We start from the raw sequence: 23861 nt of genomic DNA on the forward strand, positions 1-23861 counted from the left end.
TTAGTTTTCTGAGTTTTTGTCCAGCTTTATTGAGGTGTAGTTGATAATTATTGTATACTATATATCTAAAGTGTACGACTTTGTTCTCATAGATGTATTCATTGTGAAATAATCATCACAATCAATCCAATTAACATATCTATCACCTTAATTTTTCTTTTTTGTATGGTGAGAACACTGAAGATCTACTAATCAGAGTCCTTTTTTGCCTGTCTTTGGATAGGAGACCTCAAGATTTCAGAGAAACCAGATGAATGAAACTTGCTTCGTCTCCTTATAAGATCTAACATTCACATTCAGCTTAAGATTTCAAAACGTGTTCTTATAAAAGAGATACGGAATTGTGCATTTATCCTTCTAAAAAGCTGTGCATACAGATCTAAACTATTTAAAAATTAATCTCTGAAGTTCCAAACATCACTAGTGATAAATTTGTGCCTTGCATCCTGTGCTTTTCCAGAATGTTTTTCATCCTCCACAGGCAATGGAGCCCCAAAATACCTCCACTGTGACTAACTTTCAGCTGTTAGGATTCCAGAACCTTCTTGAATGGCAGACCCTGCTCTTTGTCATTTTCCTGCTCATCTACTGCCTGACCATTACAGGGAATGTCGTCATCATCACTGTGGTGAGCCAGGACCAGCGACTGCACTCCCCTATGTACATGTTCCTCCAGCATCTCTCCTTTCTGGAGGTCTGGTACACGTCCACCACTGTGCCCCTTCTCCTAGCCAACCTGCTGTCCCGGGGCCAAGCCATCTCCTTCTCCGCCTGCATGGCACAGCTCTACTTCTTCATGTTTCTCGGTGCTACCGAGTGCTTTCTCCTGGCCGTGATGGCCTATGACCGTTACCTGGCCATCTGCAGTCCACTCCACTACCCCTTCCTCATGCATGGTGGGCTCTGCACCAGGTTGGTGGCGGTCTCCTGGTGCACAGGGGTCGGCACAGGCTTTCTGCCTTCCCTGATGATTTCCAGGTTGGACTTCTGTGGGCCCAATCGGATTAACCATTTCTTCTGTGACCTCCCCCCACTCATGCAGCTCTCCTGTTCCAGTGTTTATATCACCGAGGTGACCATCTCCATCCTGTCAATTGCCGTGCTGTGCATTTGTTTTTTTCTGACACTGGGGTCCTATGTTTTCATTGTGTCCTCCATATTGAGAATCCCTTCCACCTCTGGCCGGAGAAAGACCTTTTCCACATGTGGCTCCCACCTGGCTGTTGTCACTATCTACTACGGGACCATGATCTCCATGTATGTGCGCCCCCATCCCCACCTGTTGCCTGAAATCAACAAGATCATTTCTGTCTTCTACACTGTGGTCACACCATTGCTGAACCCAGTTATCTACAGCTTGAGGAACAAGGACTTCAAAGAAGCTGTTAGAAAGGTCATGAGAAGGAAATGTGGTATCTATGGAGTACGAGTAAAAGGAAGTTCCTTTATTAGGTAAAGAAAATTGCACAGAACGTGCAGTGGATTAAATTCGGGGTTAAGTGAATGGTAGATTCAGACCTTTAAACCTGAAGATCATTGTCAGAACTGCATTGAATTCTGTAGGCCACGAAACAACAGCTTTTTGAGGGTTCCTCCCTAGCAACTGGTCAGAAGATAAATTGCCTCCATCAAACCATTTTGAGATCAGTTTTGTCCTAGACACTTTCTAACATCTTGTTAGGAAAATCTGATTGAATTCCAGTGGATGGTGATTACACACACATTACTTTCACATTCTACAATAAGATTTCCCTTTGTTTATATAACCTTATATACAGAAAGCTCTGCATCTTTTCGGTACTATTAGTAGACTGGCCTTGTGAACCTAAAACCTGGTGGGTGCCATTGGTGCTTATTAAATAGCAGTAGAAAGAATAAATAAAAAAAAGAAGACATTTAAAATGTTTGTTGACCTACATTATCTCTTAATGATAAGAAAGAAGTAAGGATTTTTGAAGTGCCAAATATTCATCTACAAGACCTTAGATGTTTTAGCGTTTTTTGTTTAATGAAATTGTGGGAAGGAAGGGAGGGAGGGAGGGAAAGAAAGGAAGGAGGGAAGGGAGGGAGGGAGGGAGGGAGAAAGAAGATCCTCAGTATTCTGTGCTACTGTGAGTCCTGAGAGTCAGAGGATGTCACTAAAATGTTTAAATCACTTTTTTTTTCTTGAGTCAGTGTCTCACTCTGTCGCCCAGGCTGGAGTGCGATGGCACGATTTCGGCTCACTGCAACCTGCGCCTCCCAGGTTCAAGCGATTCTCCTGCTTCAGCCTCCTGAGTAGCTGGGAATACAGGCGTGCACCACCATGCCCAGCTAATTTTTGTATTTTTTTTTTTTTTTTTTAGTAGAGATGGAGTTTCACCCTGTTGGTCAGGCAGGTCTTGAACTCCTGACCTCATGATCCACCTGCCTCGGCCTCTCAAAGTGCTGGGATTACAGGGGTGAGCCACTGTGCCCAGCCTCTTAAATCACTTTTATAGTTTATTTTATTCAGCCAGTTTAGAAGATCTCTACAAATCCTGCCCATTGTTTGATTCATTAATTCTACAAATATTTTTAATCTCATGATGCAGGCCATGTCTTGTGCTACAGTCTGAATTTCCTGGAAAGACAATGACATAGAAAGGACCAAGCAAGCCAGGCACGGTGGCTCACACCTGTAATCCCAGCACTTTGGGAGGCCGAGGCGGGTGGATCACCTGAGGTCGGGAGTTCGAGACCAGCCTGGCCAACGTGGAAAAACCCCGTCTCTACTAAAAATACAAAATTAGCCAGGCATGATGCATGCCTGTTATCCCAGCTACTAGGGAGGCTGAGGCAGGAGAATCACTTGAACCCAGGAGGCAGAGGTTGCAGTGAGCTGAGATCATGCCATTGCACTCCAGCCTGGGCAACAAGAATGAAACTCCATCTCAAAAAAAAAAAAAAAAAAAACGAAAAAGAAAAAAGAAAGAAAGGGCCAAGCAAGACTTTACCTTAATAGACCTTCCAATGCAGAAAGGAGGAGAAAAATGTAACAATTCATAAAGCAATGATTGATTTATTTCTACTTGTGATGATCATTATGAAATAATAAAGTGAGGCCGGGCGCGGTGGCTCACGCCTGTAATCCCAGCACTTTGGGAGGCCGAGGCGGGCAGATCACGAGGTCAGGAGATCAAGACCATCCTGGCTAACACAGTGAAACCCCATCTCTACTAAAAATACAAAAAATTAGCTAGGCGTGGTGGCGGGCGCCTGTAGTCCCAGCTACTCGGGAGGCTGAGGCAGGAGAATGGCGTGAACCCGGGAGGTGGAGCTTGCAGTGAGCCGAGATCATGCCACTGCACTCCAGCCTGGGAGACAGAGCGAGACTCTGTCTCAAAAAAAAAAAAAAAAAAAAAGAAAGAAATAATAAAGTGCAAGCTGGAGCATGAACACAGAACGACAAGTCTGAGTCAATATACATGATTAGGGAAGCTTTCTAGTTACATAGCGCTTCACCTACGCTTCAAGAGTGAGGAGAACAAGAATGGAGAGTAGTCCAGCTAGAGCATGGCATGAGTGGCAGGAGAAGGCTGAGGAACTGGGGAGATAGAGGAAGGAGCTCAGTCTGGAGAGAATGGTAGGGGCTAATCCATCTCTGTCATTAAAAACCCCATAGGGTTTTCAGATTTTGCCCTAAGGGAAATGATTATCAAAACATACTAATACTAATTAGGGAATGACATGATATATTTTGCATGTGCGAATTCCATTGCTGCGTAGAGAAAAGACTAAAAGAGAGCAAGAGCTGTTGGGGTCATTGCTGTAGCCCATGCGGGATCGGAAGCTGGTTTGATTTTAGGTTTCATGATGTAATCCATCACAGGAAGTACCTCATGGATGGCGAGGTTGGGAGTACCTGTTCCGGTCTCACTCGTTCCAGTGCAGTGGTCCCTGAGCCTCAGGGTTCAATGCACTTTCCCCCTCTAGCTCATGTAATTTCCCCCACCACATGTCCTTGGGTTCTTTTACCTGCCTTTTTCTAGCCCTCACATTTTCTCTCCTTTCTGGGATTTGACCTGTGAGAAATGTCCTCAGTCTTTTTTTGATTCATCTGGTTCAAATATTGGGTAGAAGGAAGGTGATGCATTAGAATCTCAGATAGAGCAGGAAATGGATGCGGTAGGGAGAGAAGTTTCATTGGTTTCAGCTTTTCGGTAGACTACCCAAACAATCAATATCTTACCTTGCAGGTGGTCATCTCTGATTAGTATATTAGCTGTGCCTTATGTTTAACTGGACTTATGTTACTCTACCAAAAGCTTCTTTCTAATGTGTTAAATTTGGTGGTGCAGGGCTCTGCATATGGACAGTAAAAAATTATTGATCCACACATTAGGGATAGTAAGAAATTACACCAAAAGAACATTTGGATGTATAGATCTGGAGCTCAGAGGAGGGGCCTGGCTAAAAGTTAAAAATTTGGAAGTTTTTAACATATAGATGATATTTGAAAATATGGAAACAAATTCGACTTTTTCAGGGAGAGTGCAAACCAATATAATAGAGTGAAGAACAGCACAAAAGAATTTTAAAACATTAAATTTAATTGAAGGAAAAGAAATCCCAAAAGGAGTTAGCAGGAATGACCACAGAGGCTGGGGGAGCTTAGGAGGTAGCTGCATTTCTCTAAGGCATGAGAGTGTTGTGAAAAGGAAGAGGCAGTCAACACGGAAGATGAGGATTAAAGTGTTTTCATCAAACTTCTCAACACAGACTTTAGTGTTGCTCCTGGGAAGGGCAGCATGTTTGGCATGGGGATACTGCATATCAGACTAGTGGAAATGGGGCAGGGAATGACTTGTAAAACAATGGAAGCAATTGTGTGTGAAATAATTATCCTGAAACATGTAATTCTTCTTCTTTTTTTTTTTTTTTTTTTTTTTTTTTTTGAGAAGGAGTTTCACTCTTGTTGTCCAGGCTGGAATACAATGGTGCTATCTCGGCTCACCATAACCTCCGCTTACCAGGTTCAAGCAATTCTCATGCCTCAGTCTCCTGAGTAGCTAGGATTACAGGTGGGCGCCAACACGCCTGGCTAATTTGTTGTATTTTTAGTAGAGACAGGGTTTCTCCATGTTAGTCAGACTGGTCTCGAACTCCCGACCTCAGGTGATCAGCCCGCCTCGGCCTCCCAAAGTGCAGAGATTACAGGGGTGAGCCACCGTGCCCGGCCATGAGACACGTAATTTTGAAAGGTTGAAAGAAAAAATTGTGTTGGAGGGGCAGTTGTACTTTTGTAAGATGTTAGCATCTAAGTAAGTTTGAACACTTATGGGAAAGGTCCATAGTGATAAAAAATAAATCTGAGGAATCAATATAGAAAGTGATGACCGATAGCCTGAGATAAAACAAGAAGGCATCTTGTTCAAATGTGGAAATACCAACATTCAGTACGGGAAGTGTTTTCTTTAGTGTAGGAGGCAGAAAGGAGAGGATCATTGTAGTCTTATGAGGATTTAAAGAAATGGAGATAGGGCCAGGCTCAATGGCTCGCATCTTTAATCCTAGCACTTTGGGAGCCAAGGCGGGAATATGGCTTGAGCCTGGGAATTTGAGACTAGCCTGGGCAACAGAGTATGACTATGTCTCTACCAAAAATAGTAAAAATTATCTGAGCATGGTGGCATGTGCCTGTAATCCTAGTTACTCAGAAGGCTGAAGCACGAGGATCACTTGAACCCAGTAGGTGCAGGCTGCAGTGAGCCATGACTGTGCCACTGCACTCTACCCTGGGCAACAGAGTGAGACCCTGTCTCAAATAAAAAAGGAAAGAAATGGAGATGGCACTTGTACAATTTCCCAGCTGAGGAGTTACATGACACGTTTGGTGACAAGGTCAATTGTTCTTATTTACCATAGACGGTGTAGGTCAGGATTTAAAGAGTGGCAAAGGCATTCCATACTCATCTTGCAGAGTGAGATTGACAGCTGACTGAAGACGCGGGTGGATTTGGGAGCAAAAATGAAAGCTTAGTTGAAATAGAGTGTGATTGATTTATTGTCATACTAGCTTGCCTGTGTACCTTTTTTTATTTCTTTTTTTTTTTTGAGACGGAGTCTTGTTCTGTCGCCCAGGCTGGAGTGCAGTGGCACGATCTCGGCTCACTGCAACCTCCACCTCCTGGGTTCATTCTCCCTGCTTCAGCCTCCCGAGTAGCTGGGATTACAGGCACCCACTACCACGCCTGGCTAATTTTTGTATCTTTTTTAGTGGAGACAAAGTTTCGCCATGTAGACCAGGCTGGTGTTGAACTCCTGACCTCAGGTGATCCGCCTGCCTCAGCCTCCCAAAGTGCTGGGATTACAGGGGTGAGCCACTGTGCCCGGCCTCTCTTTTGCATTTTAAGCTTTTATATTTAGTATATTTATTCTAGCAAACTGCATAGGGCTTTATATTTCAATCTGATATTTATAACAGTAAAAATTAATATATTCATGTTTATTGATACAATTCTTATTGTTGCAGATTCATAATTCATATTTCCATTGTTTTCTAAAATTTGTTTTATTTCTCATTGTGTAAACAGATTGTGTTTCTCTCATTATTCCCATTTTTCTTTGTTGAGATAATCATGCTCCACTGATGCCAAAGTTTTATAATCTTACTATAGTTTATACAGTTCTACTTATTTTTATATGATAATTTTAATTAATTTATTTATTTTGTATATGTTTGAGACAGGGTCTGACTCTGTCTCACACTGTTTCCTAGGCTGGAGTGCAGTGGCACGATCACAGCTCATTGCAGCCTTGACCTCCTGGGTTCAAGCAATCCTCCTGCCTCAGCCTCCTGAGTAGCTGGGACTACAGGCATGTGCCACCACACCCGACTAATTTTTAAATCATTTCTAGAGGTGGTGCCTCTCTATGTTACCAGGCTGGTCTCCAACTACTGGGCTCAAGCGAGCCTCCCACCTCGGCCTCCCAAAAATGCTAGGATTACTGACGTGAGCCACCACACCAGCCTATGATAATTTTTACACTTGAGAATTCTTTCTGTAATTCACAAGTTTGCAATAATACCAAATTATTGCAAATTTTTGCTCCATATGGGCAATGTTGGCACTAATCTACATCAGCAAAACCTTGTCTCAGATACTTTTTTTATCTCCAGCTAATTGAGACACAAACTTTTATTCAAACATTTAGTTGATCCTATCAAAGATAGTTTTGTAAAAGATTGAAAAATTATCAACACTTTTGCAAATATTTATACTTTATTTCTATAGTATTTTTATACCAACTGCAAGATTTTGAAGAATAAATTAACCTCCATGTGCTTCCATACAATGCAAAGATAAATAAAAGTTAGAAAAGGGGAATATGTTTAAACTTACAGAGACAATAATTTTCAGTGTGTGAAGGAGGGTAAACTAATTCATCTGTAGTTTTCCACCCTTACTGGCAGTTGGAGCAGTTGGAGTTCCAGAATCCTAGGTGCTCAAGTGCCTCTGTTATAATTGGCTGCCGTGTGCGCCTATGGTCCAATGTGACACTGGAAGCCATAGCTGCCGCACTGACTTCGAACTGGAATCCTGAGCCCTCTGCATGTGCTCTCAACATCCCAGGTAGCTTAGTCCCCACAAGGTAAACATTGAAAATAAACCACTATGATATTTACAACTACCAACTACATCTTTTATTGGTCCATTTATTAACACGTGACAAATTTGTTAAATATGTTAAATATATTAGACCTAGGAAATATAGGTCAATATGTTAAATATATTATTAGACCTAGGAAATATAAGTCTAATATATTTAACATATATCCTCCCCCTCCCAATAATTATGGAATATAACAAAGAAAGACAGATTTAGAGAAGTTGATTATCATATATCTTAATCTGGATTTTTATAGGAAATATTGCATTCAACCATAATTTCAACCATGTTGCTCAATTTTGTTAGAAACAAAAAAAGGGGCTAAAACTATTTCTTCTCACTTTATCCTGAAGTTTGTAGTTTGATAAGTGAATTACCTTGTTTCCTCTATAACTCTCTTTACAGTAAAATGAGATATGAAGCATGGAAAGGGGAAATTGGACATTGGTGACTGAGTTTATTCTTGTGGGGATACCAACCACTGGAGCCCTTGGGGGCCTCCTCTTTGTGATTTTTTATAAGCCTATTTGGTGACAGTCCTTGGAAACATCCTTATTATTACCCTGATTCTTGTGGATTACAGGCTCCACTCACCCATGTATTTCTTCCTCAGCAATCTCTCTTTCAGTGAAATATTAACCATAACCGGTGCTGTTCCTAAGATGCTGGAGGGCTTCCTGTCAGAGAGGAATTGGCGAATGCTCTGCACAGTCCTATTTCTATTTTCTTTCCAGATGCACTGAGTTTATTCCTTCTGCTGTCATGTCCTACGACCACTATGTGGCCATTTGCAGTCCTCTTCAGTACCCTGCAATTATGACCAGCTCACTCTGTGCCCACCTCGTCATCCTTTCCTGGGTGGGTGGCTTTCTCCTCATCCTCCCTCCACCGTCTTCAAGGCAGGACTGCCATACTGTGGTCCCAACGTGATTGAGCACTTTTTCTGTGACAGCGCCCCTCTGCTCCACCTGGCCTGTGCTGACATTCGTGCCATTGAGCTGTTGGACTTTCTCAGCTCCCTAGTCCTGCTCATCAGCTCCCTCTCACTCACAGTGGTCTCCTATGTTTACATCATCTCCACCATTCTGAAGATACCCTCAGGCCAAGGTCAACGCAAAGCCTTTGCCACCTGTGCCTCTCACTTCGCGGTGGTCTCCACGGGCTATGGGATCTCCATCTTTGTCTGTGTTCGCCCCTCACAGAAGAGCAGCCTGCACCTCAACAAGATCCTCTTTATCCTCTCCAGCGTCATCACACCCCTCCTGAATCCCTTCATCTTCAGTCTGCGGAATTAAGCCATGAAAGATGCACTGAAGGACGCCTTGGCCAGAGGACAGAGCTTGCTCAAAGGGGTAAGGTCCACATGAGGATTCTCTGAGAATCCTCTTAGTCCTGGATATATTCAGCTTCATCAATGATGATTCTAACAAAGTCCTAAGACATTTGTAAATGAATACATGGTCTTAGTTATGAAAAAATTTCCAGTTTTCATAATGAAATGTACCAGGTTTATGTGCAATTTAAATTTCCAATATTGTGTTTCATTAATGAAACTTTTCATTATAGGTAGTAAGAGGATGTGGTGGTGGGTAAGAGTGTGTGTATATATATATATATTTATATATATTTTTTTTCATATCTATGTACTGTGGAAAGTAAAGTTTTCAGAGCACGTCTCTTCTCAACACAAATACACTTAAACATAAATCCATCCTTGGAATATAATTTCAGAAGTTGTTTTATGGGCTTAAACTCTATATTACTTTGAATATAGGTCATTAATTTTTTAATTCATCATTTTCATTCATTTTTACTAATGGCATTTGCTTTTTGGATGAGGAAATGTAAAATGCCTAAATAAAGTGCTTAAAATATTTCTTTATATTGATTTTTTTCTATCTTTCACAGTTTGTTTAAGTATAAGTATTTTATAATTTAGTATTAAGGTTATTCTGAAAAAATTAATTGCCAACATTTGTAATGAGAGAGGCAATGAGGGAATACATGATCATTGGAGAAAAATAACAAAAAAACAAAAAAATGAAGACAATGGATTTGTCAAGGACAAAGAGGAAAACATTTTTGTACGATCAGAAAATAATTGTTTGGGAATTGATAATATCAGAAATTTTGTTTTAGAGTGACCATGCTGATATAAGCTTCAGGAAACATAGTGCACATCTAAACTGCTAATAGGGATAACAGAAAAAAATGGAAAATTGAACATGAAAGTAAAATAATATAAATTATCTAAGCTGAAGTATAAAAGGAAAAACAATACAGAAAAATGAGCATACCAACAGGGAGTTTTGTCACAGTAGAACATTCTCTAACTTATGTATAATTGCAGTCACACTTAGGATTAGTGAAACTGTGAAAGAAAACAAATATACAAAACTAGTAACTAAATAATTCCCAATTTGTATTTTAAAAATCCTAGATTTCAAAAAAAAAAAAGATAATAAAACCCAAACAATACAATAAATAACATCTTGGCACATACTAGTCTGTTTCAAACTAAACCTCAAAATAAAATTTAAAAAGAACCATTAAAAAATGACACATTGGATGCTGGGGGAAAAGTTTAAAAATAGTCATTGAGTTTTCATCAATAACAATGGTAGGCAGACGACAACTGAAAGACATGTTTTAAAGGCTGAAAGAATAAAATGAGCAACTATATAAACAAAAAGCCATGGAAATCAAACATCTATATCCTTCCAAACTGTGATATAGAATACTACCTTTTCTTTTTTCTTTTTCTGTCTTTTTTTTTTTTTTTTTTTTGAGACAGCGTCCTACTCTGTTGGCCAGGCTGGAGTGCAGTGGCGTGATCTGGGCTTACTGCAACCTCTGACTCCCGGGTTCAAGCGATTCCCTTGCCTCAGCCTCCTGAGTAGCTGGGATTTCAGTCATGCGCCACCACGCCCAGCTCATTTTTTTGTATTTTTAGTAGGGACGGGGTTTAGCCATGTTGGCCAGGCTGGTCTCAAACTCCTGACCTCAGGTGATCTGCCCACTTCGGCCTTCCAAAGTGCTGAGATTACAGGCATGAGCCACCGCACCCGGCCAGAATAATAACTTTCTGATTAGAGCCATAAGAATGCAGAAAGTATTTGTCACTACACATGTAGATAATAAGTAATATTAAAAGGTATCTACAGGTAAATGGGAAATGATTACCAATGGAAAATTGTATCAATTAAATGAAACAGAATGCACCAGAAATTGTTATTAAGTTAGGTCATAACAAAGACTTTGCTTTATTTTTTCTTGCAATTTAAAAAACAAGAGACTGCTTAAAGCATAAACAGCATGAAAATGTAATGTGGAATAAATAGAAGTAATACATATGACAAAAATTGTCTAATAGTTATTACATTTTTGGAATAGGAAATGTGACTAGGAAAAAGGAAACGGGATGCAGGAAGTGCAGGTCTAGACATTTTTACTGTTGTTTTCGAGAGGAAGAAGGATGAACTATAAAGTGTGTGGTATAGTTGTACAATATGAACTATTATATATTTTAATAAATTAAATATACAATATTAGCTTTAAAACAAATACTAAAAATAATAGTAATATTATGTAGTATACCTAAGAATTCTATAGGAGAAATGAAAGGAAACACTAAAATAATATGTTAACAACAAAAAGAGAGGATAGGATAAACTGTGAAACAAAAGCAATTAGGATGAATGGAAAATAAATGACACCCAAGGATGTGCCAATAAACATGTATTTATAGATCAGTTCTCTCTGGGAGAAAGAAACCAGTTGTTGAGAGACTCCTACCCTCTGCGCAACAAAGAAAACATCCACATCAGAAGGGTAGGGAAAGCTGAGGCACACTCCAGCATGGACCCTGCTCTAGGCACTGTGCCACACAATCAGGAAGGGAATCCTCAACACTCAGCTCTTCCCTGTGGAGAAGAGAGTTCAGACCTCACATATACCACCCTAACTCTAAGGACAATCAGGAAAGGAATCCTCAACACTCAGCTCTTCCCTGTGGAGAAAACAGTTCGGACCTCACATATATCACCATAACTCTAAGGTCCCCCATGGCATGGCTCCTAATTCACCATCTCTGAGAGCAGAGGGGATTAGGCATGAGCAAGTCTGTCTATAACACAAGAAAAAGGGAGGCAGTTTGCTATTGATAAGACTGTGGATGTGTTCCCAGGGGCTCCACCTTTTGGGAACAGAGCTCAGTGTTTTTCCCCAAAAACACACTCTTCTAATGGCTTCTCAGTTCCATCGTGGATTTGCAATGTCAGACAAATTGTAGCCTGCTGGCAGCCTGAGAGGAAAATCAGCACTTCCCATGCCTTCTTCCTGGGCTTGCCTCAGAGATAAATCCAGATCTATTCATCTCTCTTGGGAAGGAGATTGTCGGAACATCGAATGCCTCAAGTTTTACCGCTTCCACTGGAGAGACTGCATCCTAAACTTTCTAGCTCTGGATGCAGAAGGGCCTTGGCATATGTGAGTCATCTGAGATCACGAACAAAGAGGTGGTTTTAAACAAGACTGCAAACATTTCCATTTTGGGGGCTACACCTTTGAGAGTAGTGTTGCAGAAAAAGGGCTGGGACATGCAGCTCTAAATCTCTCGGAAGAGGTTTACAGCACACATTTCCAGTAGATACTTGACAGCCTGATAATAAACTTGCATTGAGGAGCTAACAGGGCAGACAGACAATAGCCCTCTGGCTGCCTGAGCCAGAGCTAAGAACTTCCCAAGCCTTTCCTCTGGCCCACCTCAGTGATAAACCCAATCTGTCCATTCTTCCTTGAAGCAGCTTATCCATGCATCAGGTGCTACAACTACTATAGCTCACACTCAAGTGACTATCTCTTTCATGACCTAGCCCTGGGAGTCAATGAAGTTTTGCATTCCTGTGTGGCCCTGGACCACAGAAAACAAAAAGGTAGACATACAATGGGCTAATTTCCAAGAGCCATCTGCTCTGTATCAAAGGGTGCAGCATGAATGTGCACACAGGCATTTGCCACAGATCCCCCCAGCTCAGTGCAGAGAGTGGAAAAGCCCATGTTCACCTTCAACATGAGGATAGAAAGAAATCGAGTCCACAACCAAAACCCCTGGCTTTCCAGTTATAGCTAGAGGGTCTGGCTTCAAGTTTATTTCTCTGCTTCTGTGAGTTTAATTGATTTAGATTCCACATATAAGTGAGAGCATGTGGTTTTTCTCTTTCTGTGTTTGGTTTATTTCACGTAGCATAATGTTCTCCATTTCCATCCATGTTGTCACAAATGACAGAGTTTCTTCCACTTTGAGGATGACTTGCATTTTATTGTGTATATATGCCACATTTTCTTTACCCATTCATACCTTGATAGATACTTAGGTTGATTCCAGAACTTGGCTGTTGTGAATAATGCTGCAACGAACACGGGAGTACAGACATCTCTTTGACATATTGATTTTCAATCTTATGGGTAATTACCCAGAAGTGAGATTGATGAATTATATGGTAGTTCAATATTTAGTTTTCTGAGGAACCCCCATTATGGCTGTACTAATTCACATTCTCACCAACAGTGTACAAGGGTTCCCTTTTCTCACATCCTCACCAACACTTATCTTTTGTCTTTTTTTATTATATCCATTCTTACAGGTGTCAGGTGACACTTTGTGGTGCAGAAGATTTTTATGTTGATGTAATTCCATTTGTCTATTTGTCTATTTTTGATTTTGTGGTCGTACTTTTGGGGTCAAATTTTTTAAAAAAATTGCCCAGACCAATGTTATATAGTTTTAACTGTATATTTTCTTAGGAGTTTTACAGCTTCAGGCCTTATGTCAAGTCTTTAATTCATTCTGAGTTGACTTTTGTATATAGTATGAGATAAGGTCTAATTTTATGCTTTTGCATATGGATATCCAGTATTCCCAACACCTTTTATTGACTGTCTTTTTCCTTTTCCTATTGTATATTTTTGGCATCTTCATCAAAAACTAGTTGACTATGGGTGCATGGGCTCCACTTATTTCTAGGCTCTCTAAACTGTTCCATTGATTGATGTGTCTATATTTACACTGTCACCCAGGCTGGAGTGCAGTGGAACAATCTCAGCTCACTGCAACCTTCACCTCCCAGCCTCGGGCAATCCTCTCACCTCATCCTCCCGAGTAATTGGGACTATAGGCGCATACCACCAGGCCCAGCTAATTTTTGTATTTCTTTTTGTAGAGATAGGGTATCACTATGTTTCCCAGGCTGGTCTCGAACTCCTGGTCTCATGTGATCCTCACGCCTTGGCCTCCCAAAGTGCTGAGACTACAGACATGAGCCACTGTGCCCGGCCTGGCTATCTGTTTTTTGAATAGTGACCCTAACATGCTTTTCCAGTTCCAGTAACTTTTGATAAAATTTTTCAGCAATGTCTTTATGTAGATCCATCTTCTGGGTCATTATGTAATTTCTTCCAAAGCCAGTGGTGGCACTCAGATATTTGATCAGAGGATTGAGAGATTCGAGCTTTTGGTGGAAAAGCCATACCAGTGATTCTATTCCATCGTATGGTGTCAAAGTGAATGCATCTGCAAAAAAGCGAAGCAGCCATATTAGTGGCATCAACAGTGTCCACACAAAGGGAGCCAGAACTCCATATGTCAAACTGGTCAATGCTCTACCTGGACATACTACATTGGAATAGATACCCTGCTGGTTGAAGTTCCTGTTCAAAGCCACACTCAGAAGGTCAGTGGCATATCTGGAAGAGCTGTAGGGCTCCTTGCCTCTTCTTGGCTTGACAAAGATGCTTGGCAGCATCTTTGATGCTGAAATTAGATTTCCTTGCATTTCGAGATGATGTCCAGATAAGTTGAGATGGATTGTCACCATGGTGAGGCGAGGCTCCAGTTCCTGAATCAGGATAAAATGGCCAAAGACATTGTTCTTAAACACCTCCTGAAGTCCATTAGCAGTAATCTCATTATCCTGGGTCAGCAGGCCTTCAGCTATGGAGAACATATGAATCACTTTTCTTCAAAAGAGGTCAGAGAAAAGTGTTTTGACATTTAGCTGTGGATTGGGCATGATCCCAGCATTTCGACTTATATATAGTCTAATTTCTGAAACCTTTGCTTAAGTCACTTGGAGGCCCAGAAAACTGACTGCAGGTAGCTGAGATGGTGGTGGGGTGAGAGGCCAGCGGAGCAGCACGGACAGCTTCTGTCTTGCTTCATGTTCCTGCATGTCAAACAGATGAAGCTCATCATCTTCCACCAGCAGTCACTTTCAGAGGGCTAGGCCAATGCCACTCCTCGCCCCGGTGATCAAAAACACCTTTTGCATATTCGTGCCTGCACACTTCCAGGCCTAAATTAATTTTCAAGCAGTTTATGCTATGATGAAGAGATTCAGTTGTAACCTTGACTTTAGCCAAATACTGTTTTTAATGAGTGCTACCATATGTATTTGGATCCCATTCATGAATTGTTAAAAAATAAAATAAAATCTTGATTTTTTGGATTTATTGTGTTGCCATCTGCCCATATTGTAAATTTTACTTTCAAATGATTAAAATTTTTATTTTTTGGCTTTAACATTTTGATTAATATTAATGCACATTACTGTAATAACTTTATTACCTATAAAAATAAACGTAATAAAAATCAATATTTTAGTTAGGAAATTAATTAGACTATTTAAAAGTAGTTCTTAAGACAGTATTATTGCTAACTTTTTGTTGACTTTGACTGAATAATGTAATAAAAATCTTTTAGTAAGTTAAAAAATGTTAAATCGGCCGGGCGTGGTGGCTCACGTCTGTAATACCAGGACTTTGGGAGACTGAGGTGGGCGGATCACAAGGTCAGGAGATCCACACCACCCTGGCCAATGTGTTGAAACCCTGTCTCTACTAAAAGTACAAAAAAATTAGCTGGGCATGATGGTGTGTGCCTGTAGTCCCAGGTACTCGGGAGGCAGAGGCAGGATAATCACTTGAACCCGGGAGGCAGAGGTTGCAGTGAGCTGAAATTGCGCCACTGCACTCCAGCCTGCCGACAGAGCAAGACTCTGTCTTGGAAAAAAAAAAAAAGCTAAATCATGTCTCAAGATTGTATGTATTCAAATTCATTTAGTCACAATTACTCATGATTATGTTGATTTCTCATTTTATCTCACTTTGAGTTAGTAAATTATTTTATATTCTTATCTCTTTATATAATGGACCTCAAAGAGTTTCTTATTCACATAATTATAGTTGTGAACTATAAAATATGTGAACACTTTTCTAATTTTTTTAAGATTTGTTTCAAAGTTCTCAATTTGGAAGAAGTCCGTATGTTGCAATTGTTGAACTCAAAATATAAAGAAATATGCACCATATATTTAAAAATTCACTTGAAAGAATAAAAAAGTTTAAGAAATAAAGTATGAGAATAATTATTGACCACACAGATTTGGAGAAAGAGCCAAGTAGAACTTCAAATGTGGAAGCAGACTATTGTTTAAAATGAAATTCCGATACAATTTTAATAAAAAATTATTACATTGAGATAATTTTCCAGAACATTTAACAGATAATAGAAAAATGAAATTTCACAAACACACACATACACAGAAGTCAGGAATAAGTTAGGAATATAAGAAACGAGAAAGAAAATAAGAATCAAAAAGAAGGATGAGAGATAATGTCTTAGGGGTAATGGCTGACATTTTTTCAAAATTGTGAAAGGTATGAATTGAAGAACAATTTATCCTGATCTGATAGGTAACAAATAATCTACAGATTGTGTGTAGAATATGTATATATATATATATATATATATATATATATATATACACCCCTCTGGATCCATTGTTAACTCTCCTCCAGCCTGCACTGTGGCCTGTAGTCTAAGTTTTCTGGACTGTATCAGCAAAGTCACCGTCCTTGGCTTCTGGTTAGATGAGGCCAATGAGGAGAATTTGCAGAGCAGATAGAATTAAGTTCTGTTTAGGGAATTTAATCTTCAGTTCTTTTTTTGTGAAAGTCTCTCAGGTTGGTTGCATAATCTGATTGAAGCTTTCATCTATCTGATTGAAGCTTTCATCTCTGCCCGCCAGCACTTCTGCCCGCCAGCACTTCTGCCCGCCAGCACTTTCGCCCCCCAGCACTTCCGCCCCCAGCACTTCCGCCCCCAGCACTTCCGCCCGCCCCCACTTCCTCCCATCTCTTTCTCCTTTTTGCTTTACTCTTTTACTGCACCATTTCAGCCGTAAAGATGGCTGAGGTGTTCTAATGTCACTAGCAGTAACTTTATAAATAACCAACTTTGTAAATATCTACATTCACATTCAAAGATCACTGCACACTCAAAGAGGCAGACTACCATGTCTGAGTTTCATTAAAAAAAAAAGATCATAAATTTGATTCCAAGTTACACAGGTATCTAAATGGCCAATATTCAAATATGGTAGAGATATTTACATGTAAAAGTGTAAAGCATGTAATTAGAGACTCAGTAAAATTAGGAAGCTGTAAGTGGCAATCAGGCATGGAAGCATGGTCAGACATCTTAGTTAAGAACAAAAGTCAGTTATATAAAGTTGAAATATTTAAAATTACAAATATCAAATTCTAAGGGACAACTACATAAAGAGATATGCAAATATGAAGGGATGACTAATGGACTTTATAAGAGATCTAGAAAATAATGGCCAAGCATATTGCTCAGAATTTTAGAAAAGTATATGCCATGTGAAAACAATTCCATCTGAAGCCTAGACTCAAGGTATATGCACATAAAATTCTTATTCATTACAAAGGGAAAAAGCATGACTTCGAAGTGGAGAAATCTGGCAGACACCATCTTAACCAGGTGATTAAAGTTAGCACCAACAGTAATGGAACAAATTGACATTCTTGCCTTCTTGTAACAACCTGATTATAATTTTGAGGAAGTCACAGAAAATTTTAAATCAAGGGACATTCTACAAAGTACCTGACCTTCATTCTTCAGAATGTCAAACTCATGAACACAGAGAGATTAATAAACTACTCCAGATTAACGGAGAATAAAAGGACATGACAGTTAAATGCAATGTGAGATTAATGTATTGAATTTTAAATATGTAGATTTAGACATAGACAAAGATACAGATATAGAATAGATACAGATTTTAATGATGACATAATTATGATATAGGAGATAAGAAACTACATAAGCAGGGTATGGGAGTCCTCGATAAAGTTTCTCTTTTTAATGTAAAGCAGCCCCAAAATCATTTTCTAACAAAGAGCAGCCTATAAAATTGAGCTGCAGACATAGACAAGCAAGCTGGAAGCTTGCACAGGTGAATGCAGATGGGAAAAAGCTACCTGGGACCAGGCACGTTCAAAATGGTGGCTCCATCTTTGCTTCTCTTTGCCAGCCAGGTGTACAGTAAAAAGCAAACAAGACGCCCTGGTCAAGTGGAAAGCCCATTGCATAATCAGATTAAGGTGACGTGGCCAGCCTTCCCCCGGCATTATGCAAATGTCACACCTGTGGGCCCTATGTAAATCAGACACCACTTCCCCAAGCCTGCCTATAAAATCCAGCGAACTCCGATGCTGGCTGGTCCCTCCTTTCGGAAGGCCCTCTTTCTTACTAGAGAGAGCTCTATTTTCTTTTCTCTTTCCTTTGCCTATTAAACCTCTGCTCCTGAACTCCTGGTGTGTGTCCGTGTCCTAAATCTTCTTTGTGGGAGACAGTGAATCCTGGATATTTACCCCAGACAGTGACACCACTTCAATTATAAAGGTATTGTTGGAACAGTATTAAATTTTACAGCTTATCTGGATGATGTACTGACACTTAGAACAATATGAATATTATTTTATTTATTTTTATGTTTTTGCTTTTAATTCAATTCAATTTTATGATATTAATAACTTTAAATTTGAATTTTGGATTGGTGCTTAACTTTTGAGTGTATGTCTCCTCCAATTCTGGATGCTTCAAAACAGGAAATACATATTTATCATATCTTTCCCAGTAAAAAATAGTTGCATAGTATTTTTCCACTAATATTCATTTAGAATTGACAGTTTTGTGCTCTGATGTCCACTGCCTAAAAACATTTTTTCCCATATTATATTTATTTTCTGTATGCATGCTTGAAGACCTACTGCAGCACTTACAGTATTATTTAATTGTCATGCTAGATGTTGGGGTAACTATTTTATTTTATCATCTTTTGTTATAATATTTTAGAAGCAGGGTCTTGCTCTGTCACCCAGGCTGAAGTGTAGTGTCACAATCATGGCTCAGTGAGTGCAGCCTCAACCTCTTGGGCTCAAAGGATCCTCCCACCTCAGCCTCCTGAGTAGCAAGGACTACAGGTGTGCAGCACCATACCCAGATAATGTTTTTATTTTTTTATTTTGTAGAAATGGGGGTCTCTCCAGGTTGCTCAGGTTTGTCTCAAACACGTGGTCTCAAGTGATCCTTCCACCTTTGCCTCCCAAAACATTGGGATTACAGGCATGAGCCACTGTGTGCCCAGCTTATTTTATTTTAATATTGTAACACAACTCTTGGCCTTTTCTTCATCTCAAAAGTTAAGAAATTACTCCAACTCCTGGTAAAAGTAGTGGAATGTAGGTTCTGCAGAAGTTGAAGCAGAGATAAGCCTCAGAGATATCAGGCACCCCACAAATAGTAGTGGGAATAAGGAATACAAATCAATAGGGTCCTTTAGTGAATACAGACATTATATATTTTGAAACCCTTAATTTTATTTTACAAAATTCAAGTGACAGTCTTACATTCAGCTGGCCAAATATTTTATATGCTTCCCTTCTGGGGAAACTGAATTCTGGAAAAAATTTGTATTTGAGATCCCTTAAAACCTCTGCATCTTTTCTTGATGAAGTTCAGCTATTGATAAGCTCATTCTTTGCTCCTAGAATACCCAATAAGCTTCCTCACTCTTAATTATGAACTGAGAGCCTAGTCAGATTATTAGATGTTGTGTGAAATGTGTAATTTGAAAGATGTATTAGTAATTTTAAACCTATATTAGAGTTCTTCAGAGAAACATAACCAATAGGATATATGAGAGGGGATTTATTGAGGGGAATTGGCTCACATAATCAGAGGCAGAGAAGTCCCAGAAAGGCCAAGTGTGAGTTGGATGATCAGAGAAGCTGGTATTGTGATTCAGTTTGAAAGCCTCAGAACCAGGGAAACTGATGGTGCAGCCCCAAGCCCAAGGCCAAAAGCCCAAGAGCCCTTGGGAGGCCGCTAGTGCAAGTCCCACAGTCCAAAAGCTGACGAATCTGGAGTCTGATGTCTGAGGGCCAAAGGAGGAGAGGCATCTCACTCCTGAAGAGAGAGATAACAGAAAGAGAGAAAAAAAATCCCCCTTCTGCCTACTGTTTGTTTTAGCCAGCACCCCCGCCCCCCCCCACCCCCGCCACACACACACACCCCAGCCCCATTAAGGGCAGGCCTTCCTCTCTCAGTACATTGACTCACATGTTAATCTCCTCTGGAAACACCCTCACAGACACATCTAGAAACAAAGCTTCACCAGTCACCTAAGCCTCTGTTAATCCAGTCAAGTTTGACACCTAAAATTAACTATCACAGTATGAAAAATACAAAACTATTAAAATAATAATAGCAACAGAAATTTGTTTACAACATAAAAAACATAAATTGTGACATAAGAGACTTAAAATGAGAGGAGTAATAGAGTTTTTAAATTTAATGTAGATAAAGTTAAATTGTTAACACCTTAAAATAGCCTGTTATAAGTATAAAATGTTTTAAGTTATTATCATCCTAACCAAAAAAGCCAAAACCTATAGTAGATACAAAAAGGATAAAAAGAAAGGAATCAAGGCACACCACTAGAGAAAATCTAATCACAAAGGAAGACAGCGAAAGGTGAAGAAAGGAACAAATAATCTATTAAAAAAAACACACAAAAGAACTCCAGAAAATATTTAACAAAATGGCAGCAGTAAGTACTATCCAGTTTATCAACTGCAAATGAATTAAATGTTCCAATCAAAAGACATAAAGTGGGTGCATAGATAATATACCTTGCCTTCAAGAGATTCATGTCATCGTAAAGGACACATGTAGATTGAAAGTATAAGGATGACAGGATATTCCATCCAAATGGGTATCAAAGAGAGCAGAGGTAGCTATACTTACATAAGATAGACTTTAAGTCAAAACTGTAAAAATAGACAAAGTTATTATATAATGATAAAGGGGTTAATCAATCAAGAAGATATAACAATTGCAAATATATATGAATGTAACATCAGCATACCAGATATATAAAGCAAATACTTTATCTGAAAAGAGAGATAGTGATAAAGTAATAGTAGGGGATTTCAATACTCCACACTCAACTATGAACTGATGTGTTAGTAATCATCCAGCAGTCAATCAGTAAGGATTGGACTTCAACTACACTTTAGACCAAATGGACCCAACAGACACATACCAAACATTCCATCCAACAGCAGCAGCAGATATGTTCTTCTCAAGTGCACGTTAAACATTATTCAGCATAGACCAAATGTTAGGCCACAACGTGATTTTTAACAAGTTTAAGATGAATGAAATCATATCAAGTATCTTTTCTGACTACGTGCTATGAAACTAGATAACCATAATAGTGGAATCTCAGAAAACTTCACAAATATGTTGAAATTAACATGCTTATAAACAATTAATGGTTCGAAGAAGAAATTAAAAAGGAAATCAAAAAACACATGTTGATTCAAACAAGCATGAAAACACAACATATTAAAACTTATGAGATGCAGTCATGCAGTTCTAATAAGAAAATTTATAGCACCAATGCCTACATGAAAAATAAAGATTTTTTTTTGAGACGGTGCTTCGCTCTTTTTGCTTAGGCTGAAGTGCAATGGCACTATCTTGGCTCACTGCAACCTCCGCCTTCCAAGTTCAAGTGATTCTCCTGCCTCAGCCTCCTGAGTAGCTGGGATTACAGGCATGCACCACCACGCTCGGGTAATTGTTGTTGTTTTTTTTTTTTTTTTTTTTGTATTTAGTAGAGATGGGGTTTCACCATGTTAGTCAGCCTGGACTCGAACTCCTGACCTCAGGTGATCCACACACCTTGGCCTCCCAAAGTGCTGGGATTACAGGTGTGCACCACCGCGCCGGGCCCAAGAAAGATCTTAATAAAACTTAACATTATGCTCAAGAACCTAGAGAAAAAAGAGCAAACTAAACCAAAAATTAGTAGGAGAAAGGAAATAACAAAGAAAAAAGCAGAGAAAAATAAAAATGAAGTCCAGAAAGACAATAGAAAATAGCAACAAAACTAAGTCCCCTTTTTTAAAAACATAAACAATAACAGCAACAACAAAAACACCCAGTCACTGGTGGCTTCACGGGTAAATTCTATCAAATCTTTAAAGAATAACTAATGCCAGTTCTCCCTTACACATTTCAAAAATATTGAAGATGAAGGAACACTTCTAAAATCATGTTATGAGGCCAGTATTACTCTGATACTGAATCCCGACAAGGATACTGCAAGAAAAGAAAAATTACAGGCCCATGTTCCAGATAAACATAGATGCAAAAATCTTCAGTGAAATACTAGCAAATCAAATTTAACAGCACATTAAAAAGATCATTCATCATAATAAATCTGGATTTTTCCTTCAGATGCAAGTGGGTTTAGAATATGCAAATCAATAAATGTGATCTACTGCATTAACAGAATGAAGGACCAAACCATAGACCATTTCAATAGAGCCTGAGAAGGCCTTTGATACAATTCCTTTCATAATGAAAATTCTCAACAAATTAGGTACAAAATCATAAGGCCATAAATCACAAGCCCACTGCTAACATCATTTGCAAGAATGAAAAGTTTAAACATTTCTTCTAAGATCAGGAACAAGACAAGGATGGACACTCTCAATACTTTTATTCAACAGGGCATTTTATGCACAGCATGAGGACCATAACTAATAATATTTTATTGTAAACTAAAAAATTGCTGAGAGCAGATTTTAGGTGTCCTTACTACATACTCACACACAAAAGGCAATTATGTGAGGTGACAGATATGTTAGATTGCCTGACTGTATTATTATTTCACTATGTACATTCATATCAAAACATACACTTTAAATATATACAATAAAATAAATAGATAAGACAAAAAGTTCAAATATAAGTCGGATCATTCTACTCCTCTACTCAAAACCATCCAGATTTTTCTCTCACTCACAGTAAACAAACTACTTCCCATGACCTGCAGTGTCTGCCTGATCCTGCTCTCCATTTTTTCTGTAACACATCTCCTAGTCTTTTTTTTTTTTAATCTGCTCCCCTGGGGCTGTGCTAAACTCTGAACCTCACCTGTTATACCCCCACCTGTGTTCTTCATGGTACTACTCCCATCGCAATCTCCTGGGATAGCTTTTTCCTCTGCTCCTCACACACCCTCTCTCTAAGCACAGCATGGAGATGCTGGTGTTTTGAGAAAGTGACTTCCCACACACCTTTGGAATTTGACTCACTGCATTGTTTTCACTGAAGTTTGCCAACAGAAAGATCTGGCCTTTAGTAAGCACTCTATAAATGAATAAAGAAGCATTGAAAACAAGCCTCGGAGGACATCTGGAATCTTCATGCGCCAGATTCGAGGTATAGAGTAAGTCATTTTTTAAAAGAAAACTCATTATATTTTCTATTTTTAAAAATTTTTTATTTTTAACTTTTATGGGTACATAGAGATGTGTATATTTATGGGGTACCTGTGATGTTTTGATTCAGATACACAATGTGTAAAAATTATATTAGGGTAATTGGGGCATTCATCGCCTCAAGCATTTATAATTTATTTGTGTTAGGAACATTCCAATTCCATTCTCTTATTTTTAATTATACAATAAATTACTGTTGATTGTAGTCACCTTGTTGTGTATCAAATACTAGATCTTATTCACATTTTAAATGACATTTTTGCACCCATTAACTATTGCTACTTTCCGCCACACTCCCTACTACCCTCTCAGTCTCTGGGAACCACCATTCTACTCTCTATCTTCATGAGTTCAATTGCTTTGATTTTTACCTCCCATATTACAGTGAGAACATGCAAAATTTGTCTTTCTAAGCTTGGCTTATTTTACTTAACATAATGCCCTCTGGTTCTATCTATGTTGTTGCAAATGACAGGATTTCATTTGTTTTTATGGGTAAATAATATTCC

At 39.1% G+C, this 23861-nt stretch overlaps 1 protein-coding gene, 1 long non-coding RNA gene and 1 pseudogene across 3 annotated transcripts in view; 2 read left to right on the forward strand and 1 right to left on the reverse strand.

Annotated features, from left to right (window-relative positions):
• The first annotated feature begins 455 nt into the window (after window positions 1-455).
• LOC100456643 (olfactory receptor 11L1) lies at window positions 456-1452 on the forward strand. The gene is given in 2 exon segments (XM_009243511.4): window positions 456-1412; window positions 1415-1452. Coding segments are annotated over 2 exon segments (966 nt in total). The 5' UTR covers window positions 456-484.
• A 5984-nt stretch (window positions 1453-7436) lies between these two features.
• The window catches only part of LOC129060726 (uncharacterized), a 30955-nt gene continuing 14530 nt past the window's right edge, over window positions 7437-23861 (forward strand). Inside the window, exons 1-2 of one of the 2 annotated variants that reach the window (XR_008527629.2) lie at window positions 7437-7614; window positions 8879-8984. This is a non-coding gene — a long non-coding RNA (uncharacterized LOC129060726). The remainder of the gene's footprint in view (window positions 7615-8878; window positions 8985-23861) is intronic. The other variant, XR_008527628.2, reaches the window with a different exon arrangement.
• On the reverse strand, window positions 13463-15015 carry LOC100456254 (3-keto-steroid reductase/17-beta-hydroxysteroid dehydrogenase 7-like; annotated as a pseudogene).

Source organism: Pongo abelii, chromosome 1 (assembly GCF_028885655.2).
Source record: "Pongo abelii isolate AG06213 chromosome 1, NHGRI_mPonAbe1-v2.0_pri, whole genome shotgun sequence".
NCBI classification, from domain to species: domain Eukaryota; kingdom Metazoa; phylum Chordata; class Mammalia; order Primates; family Hominidae; genus Pongo; species Pongo abelii.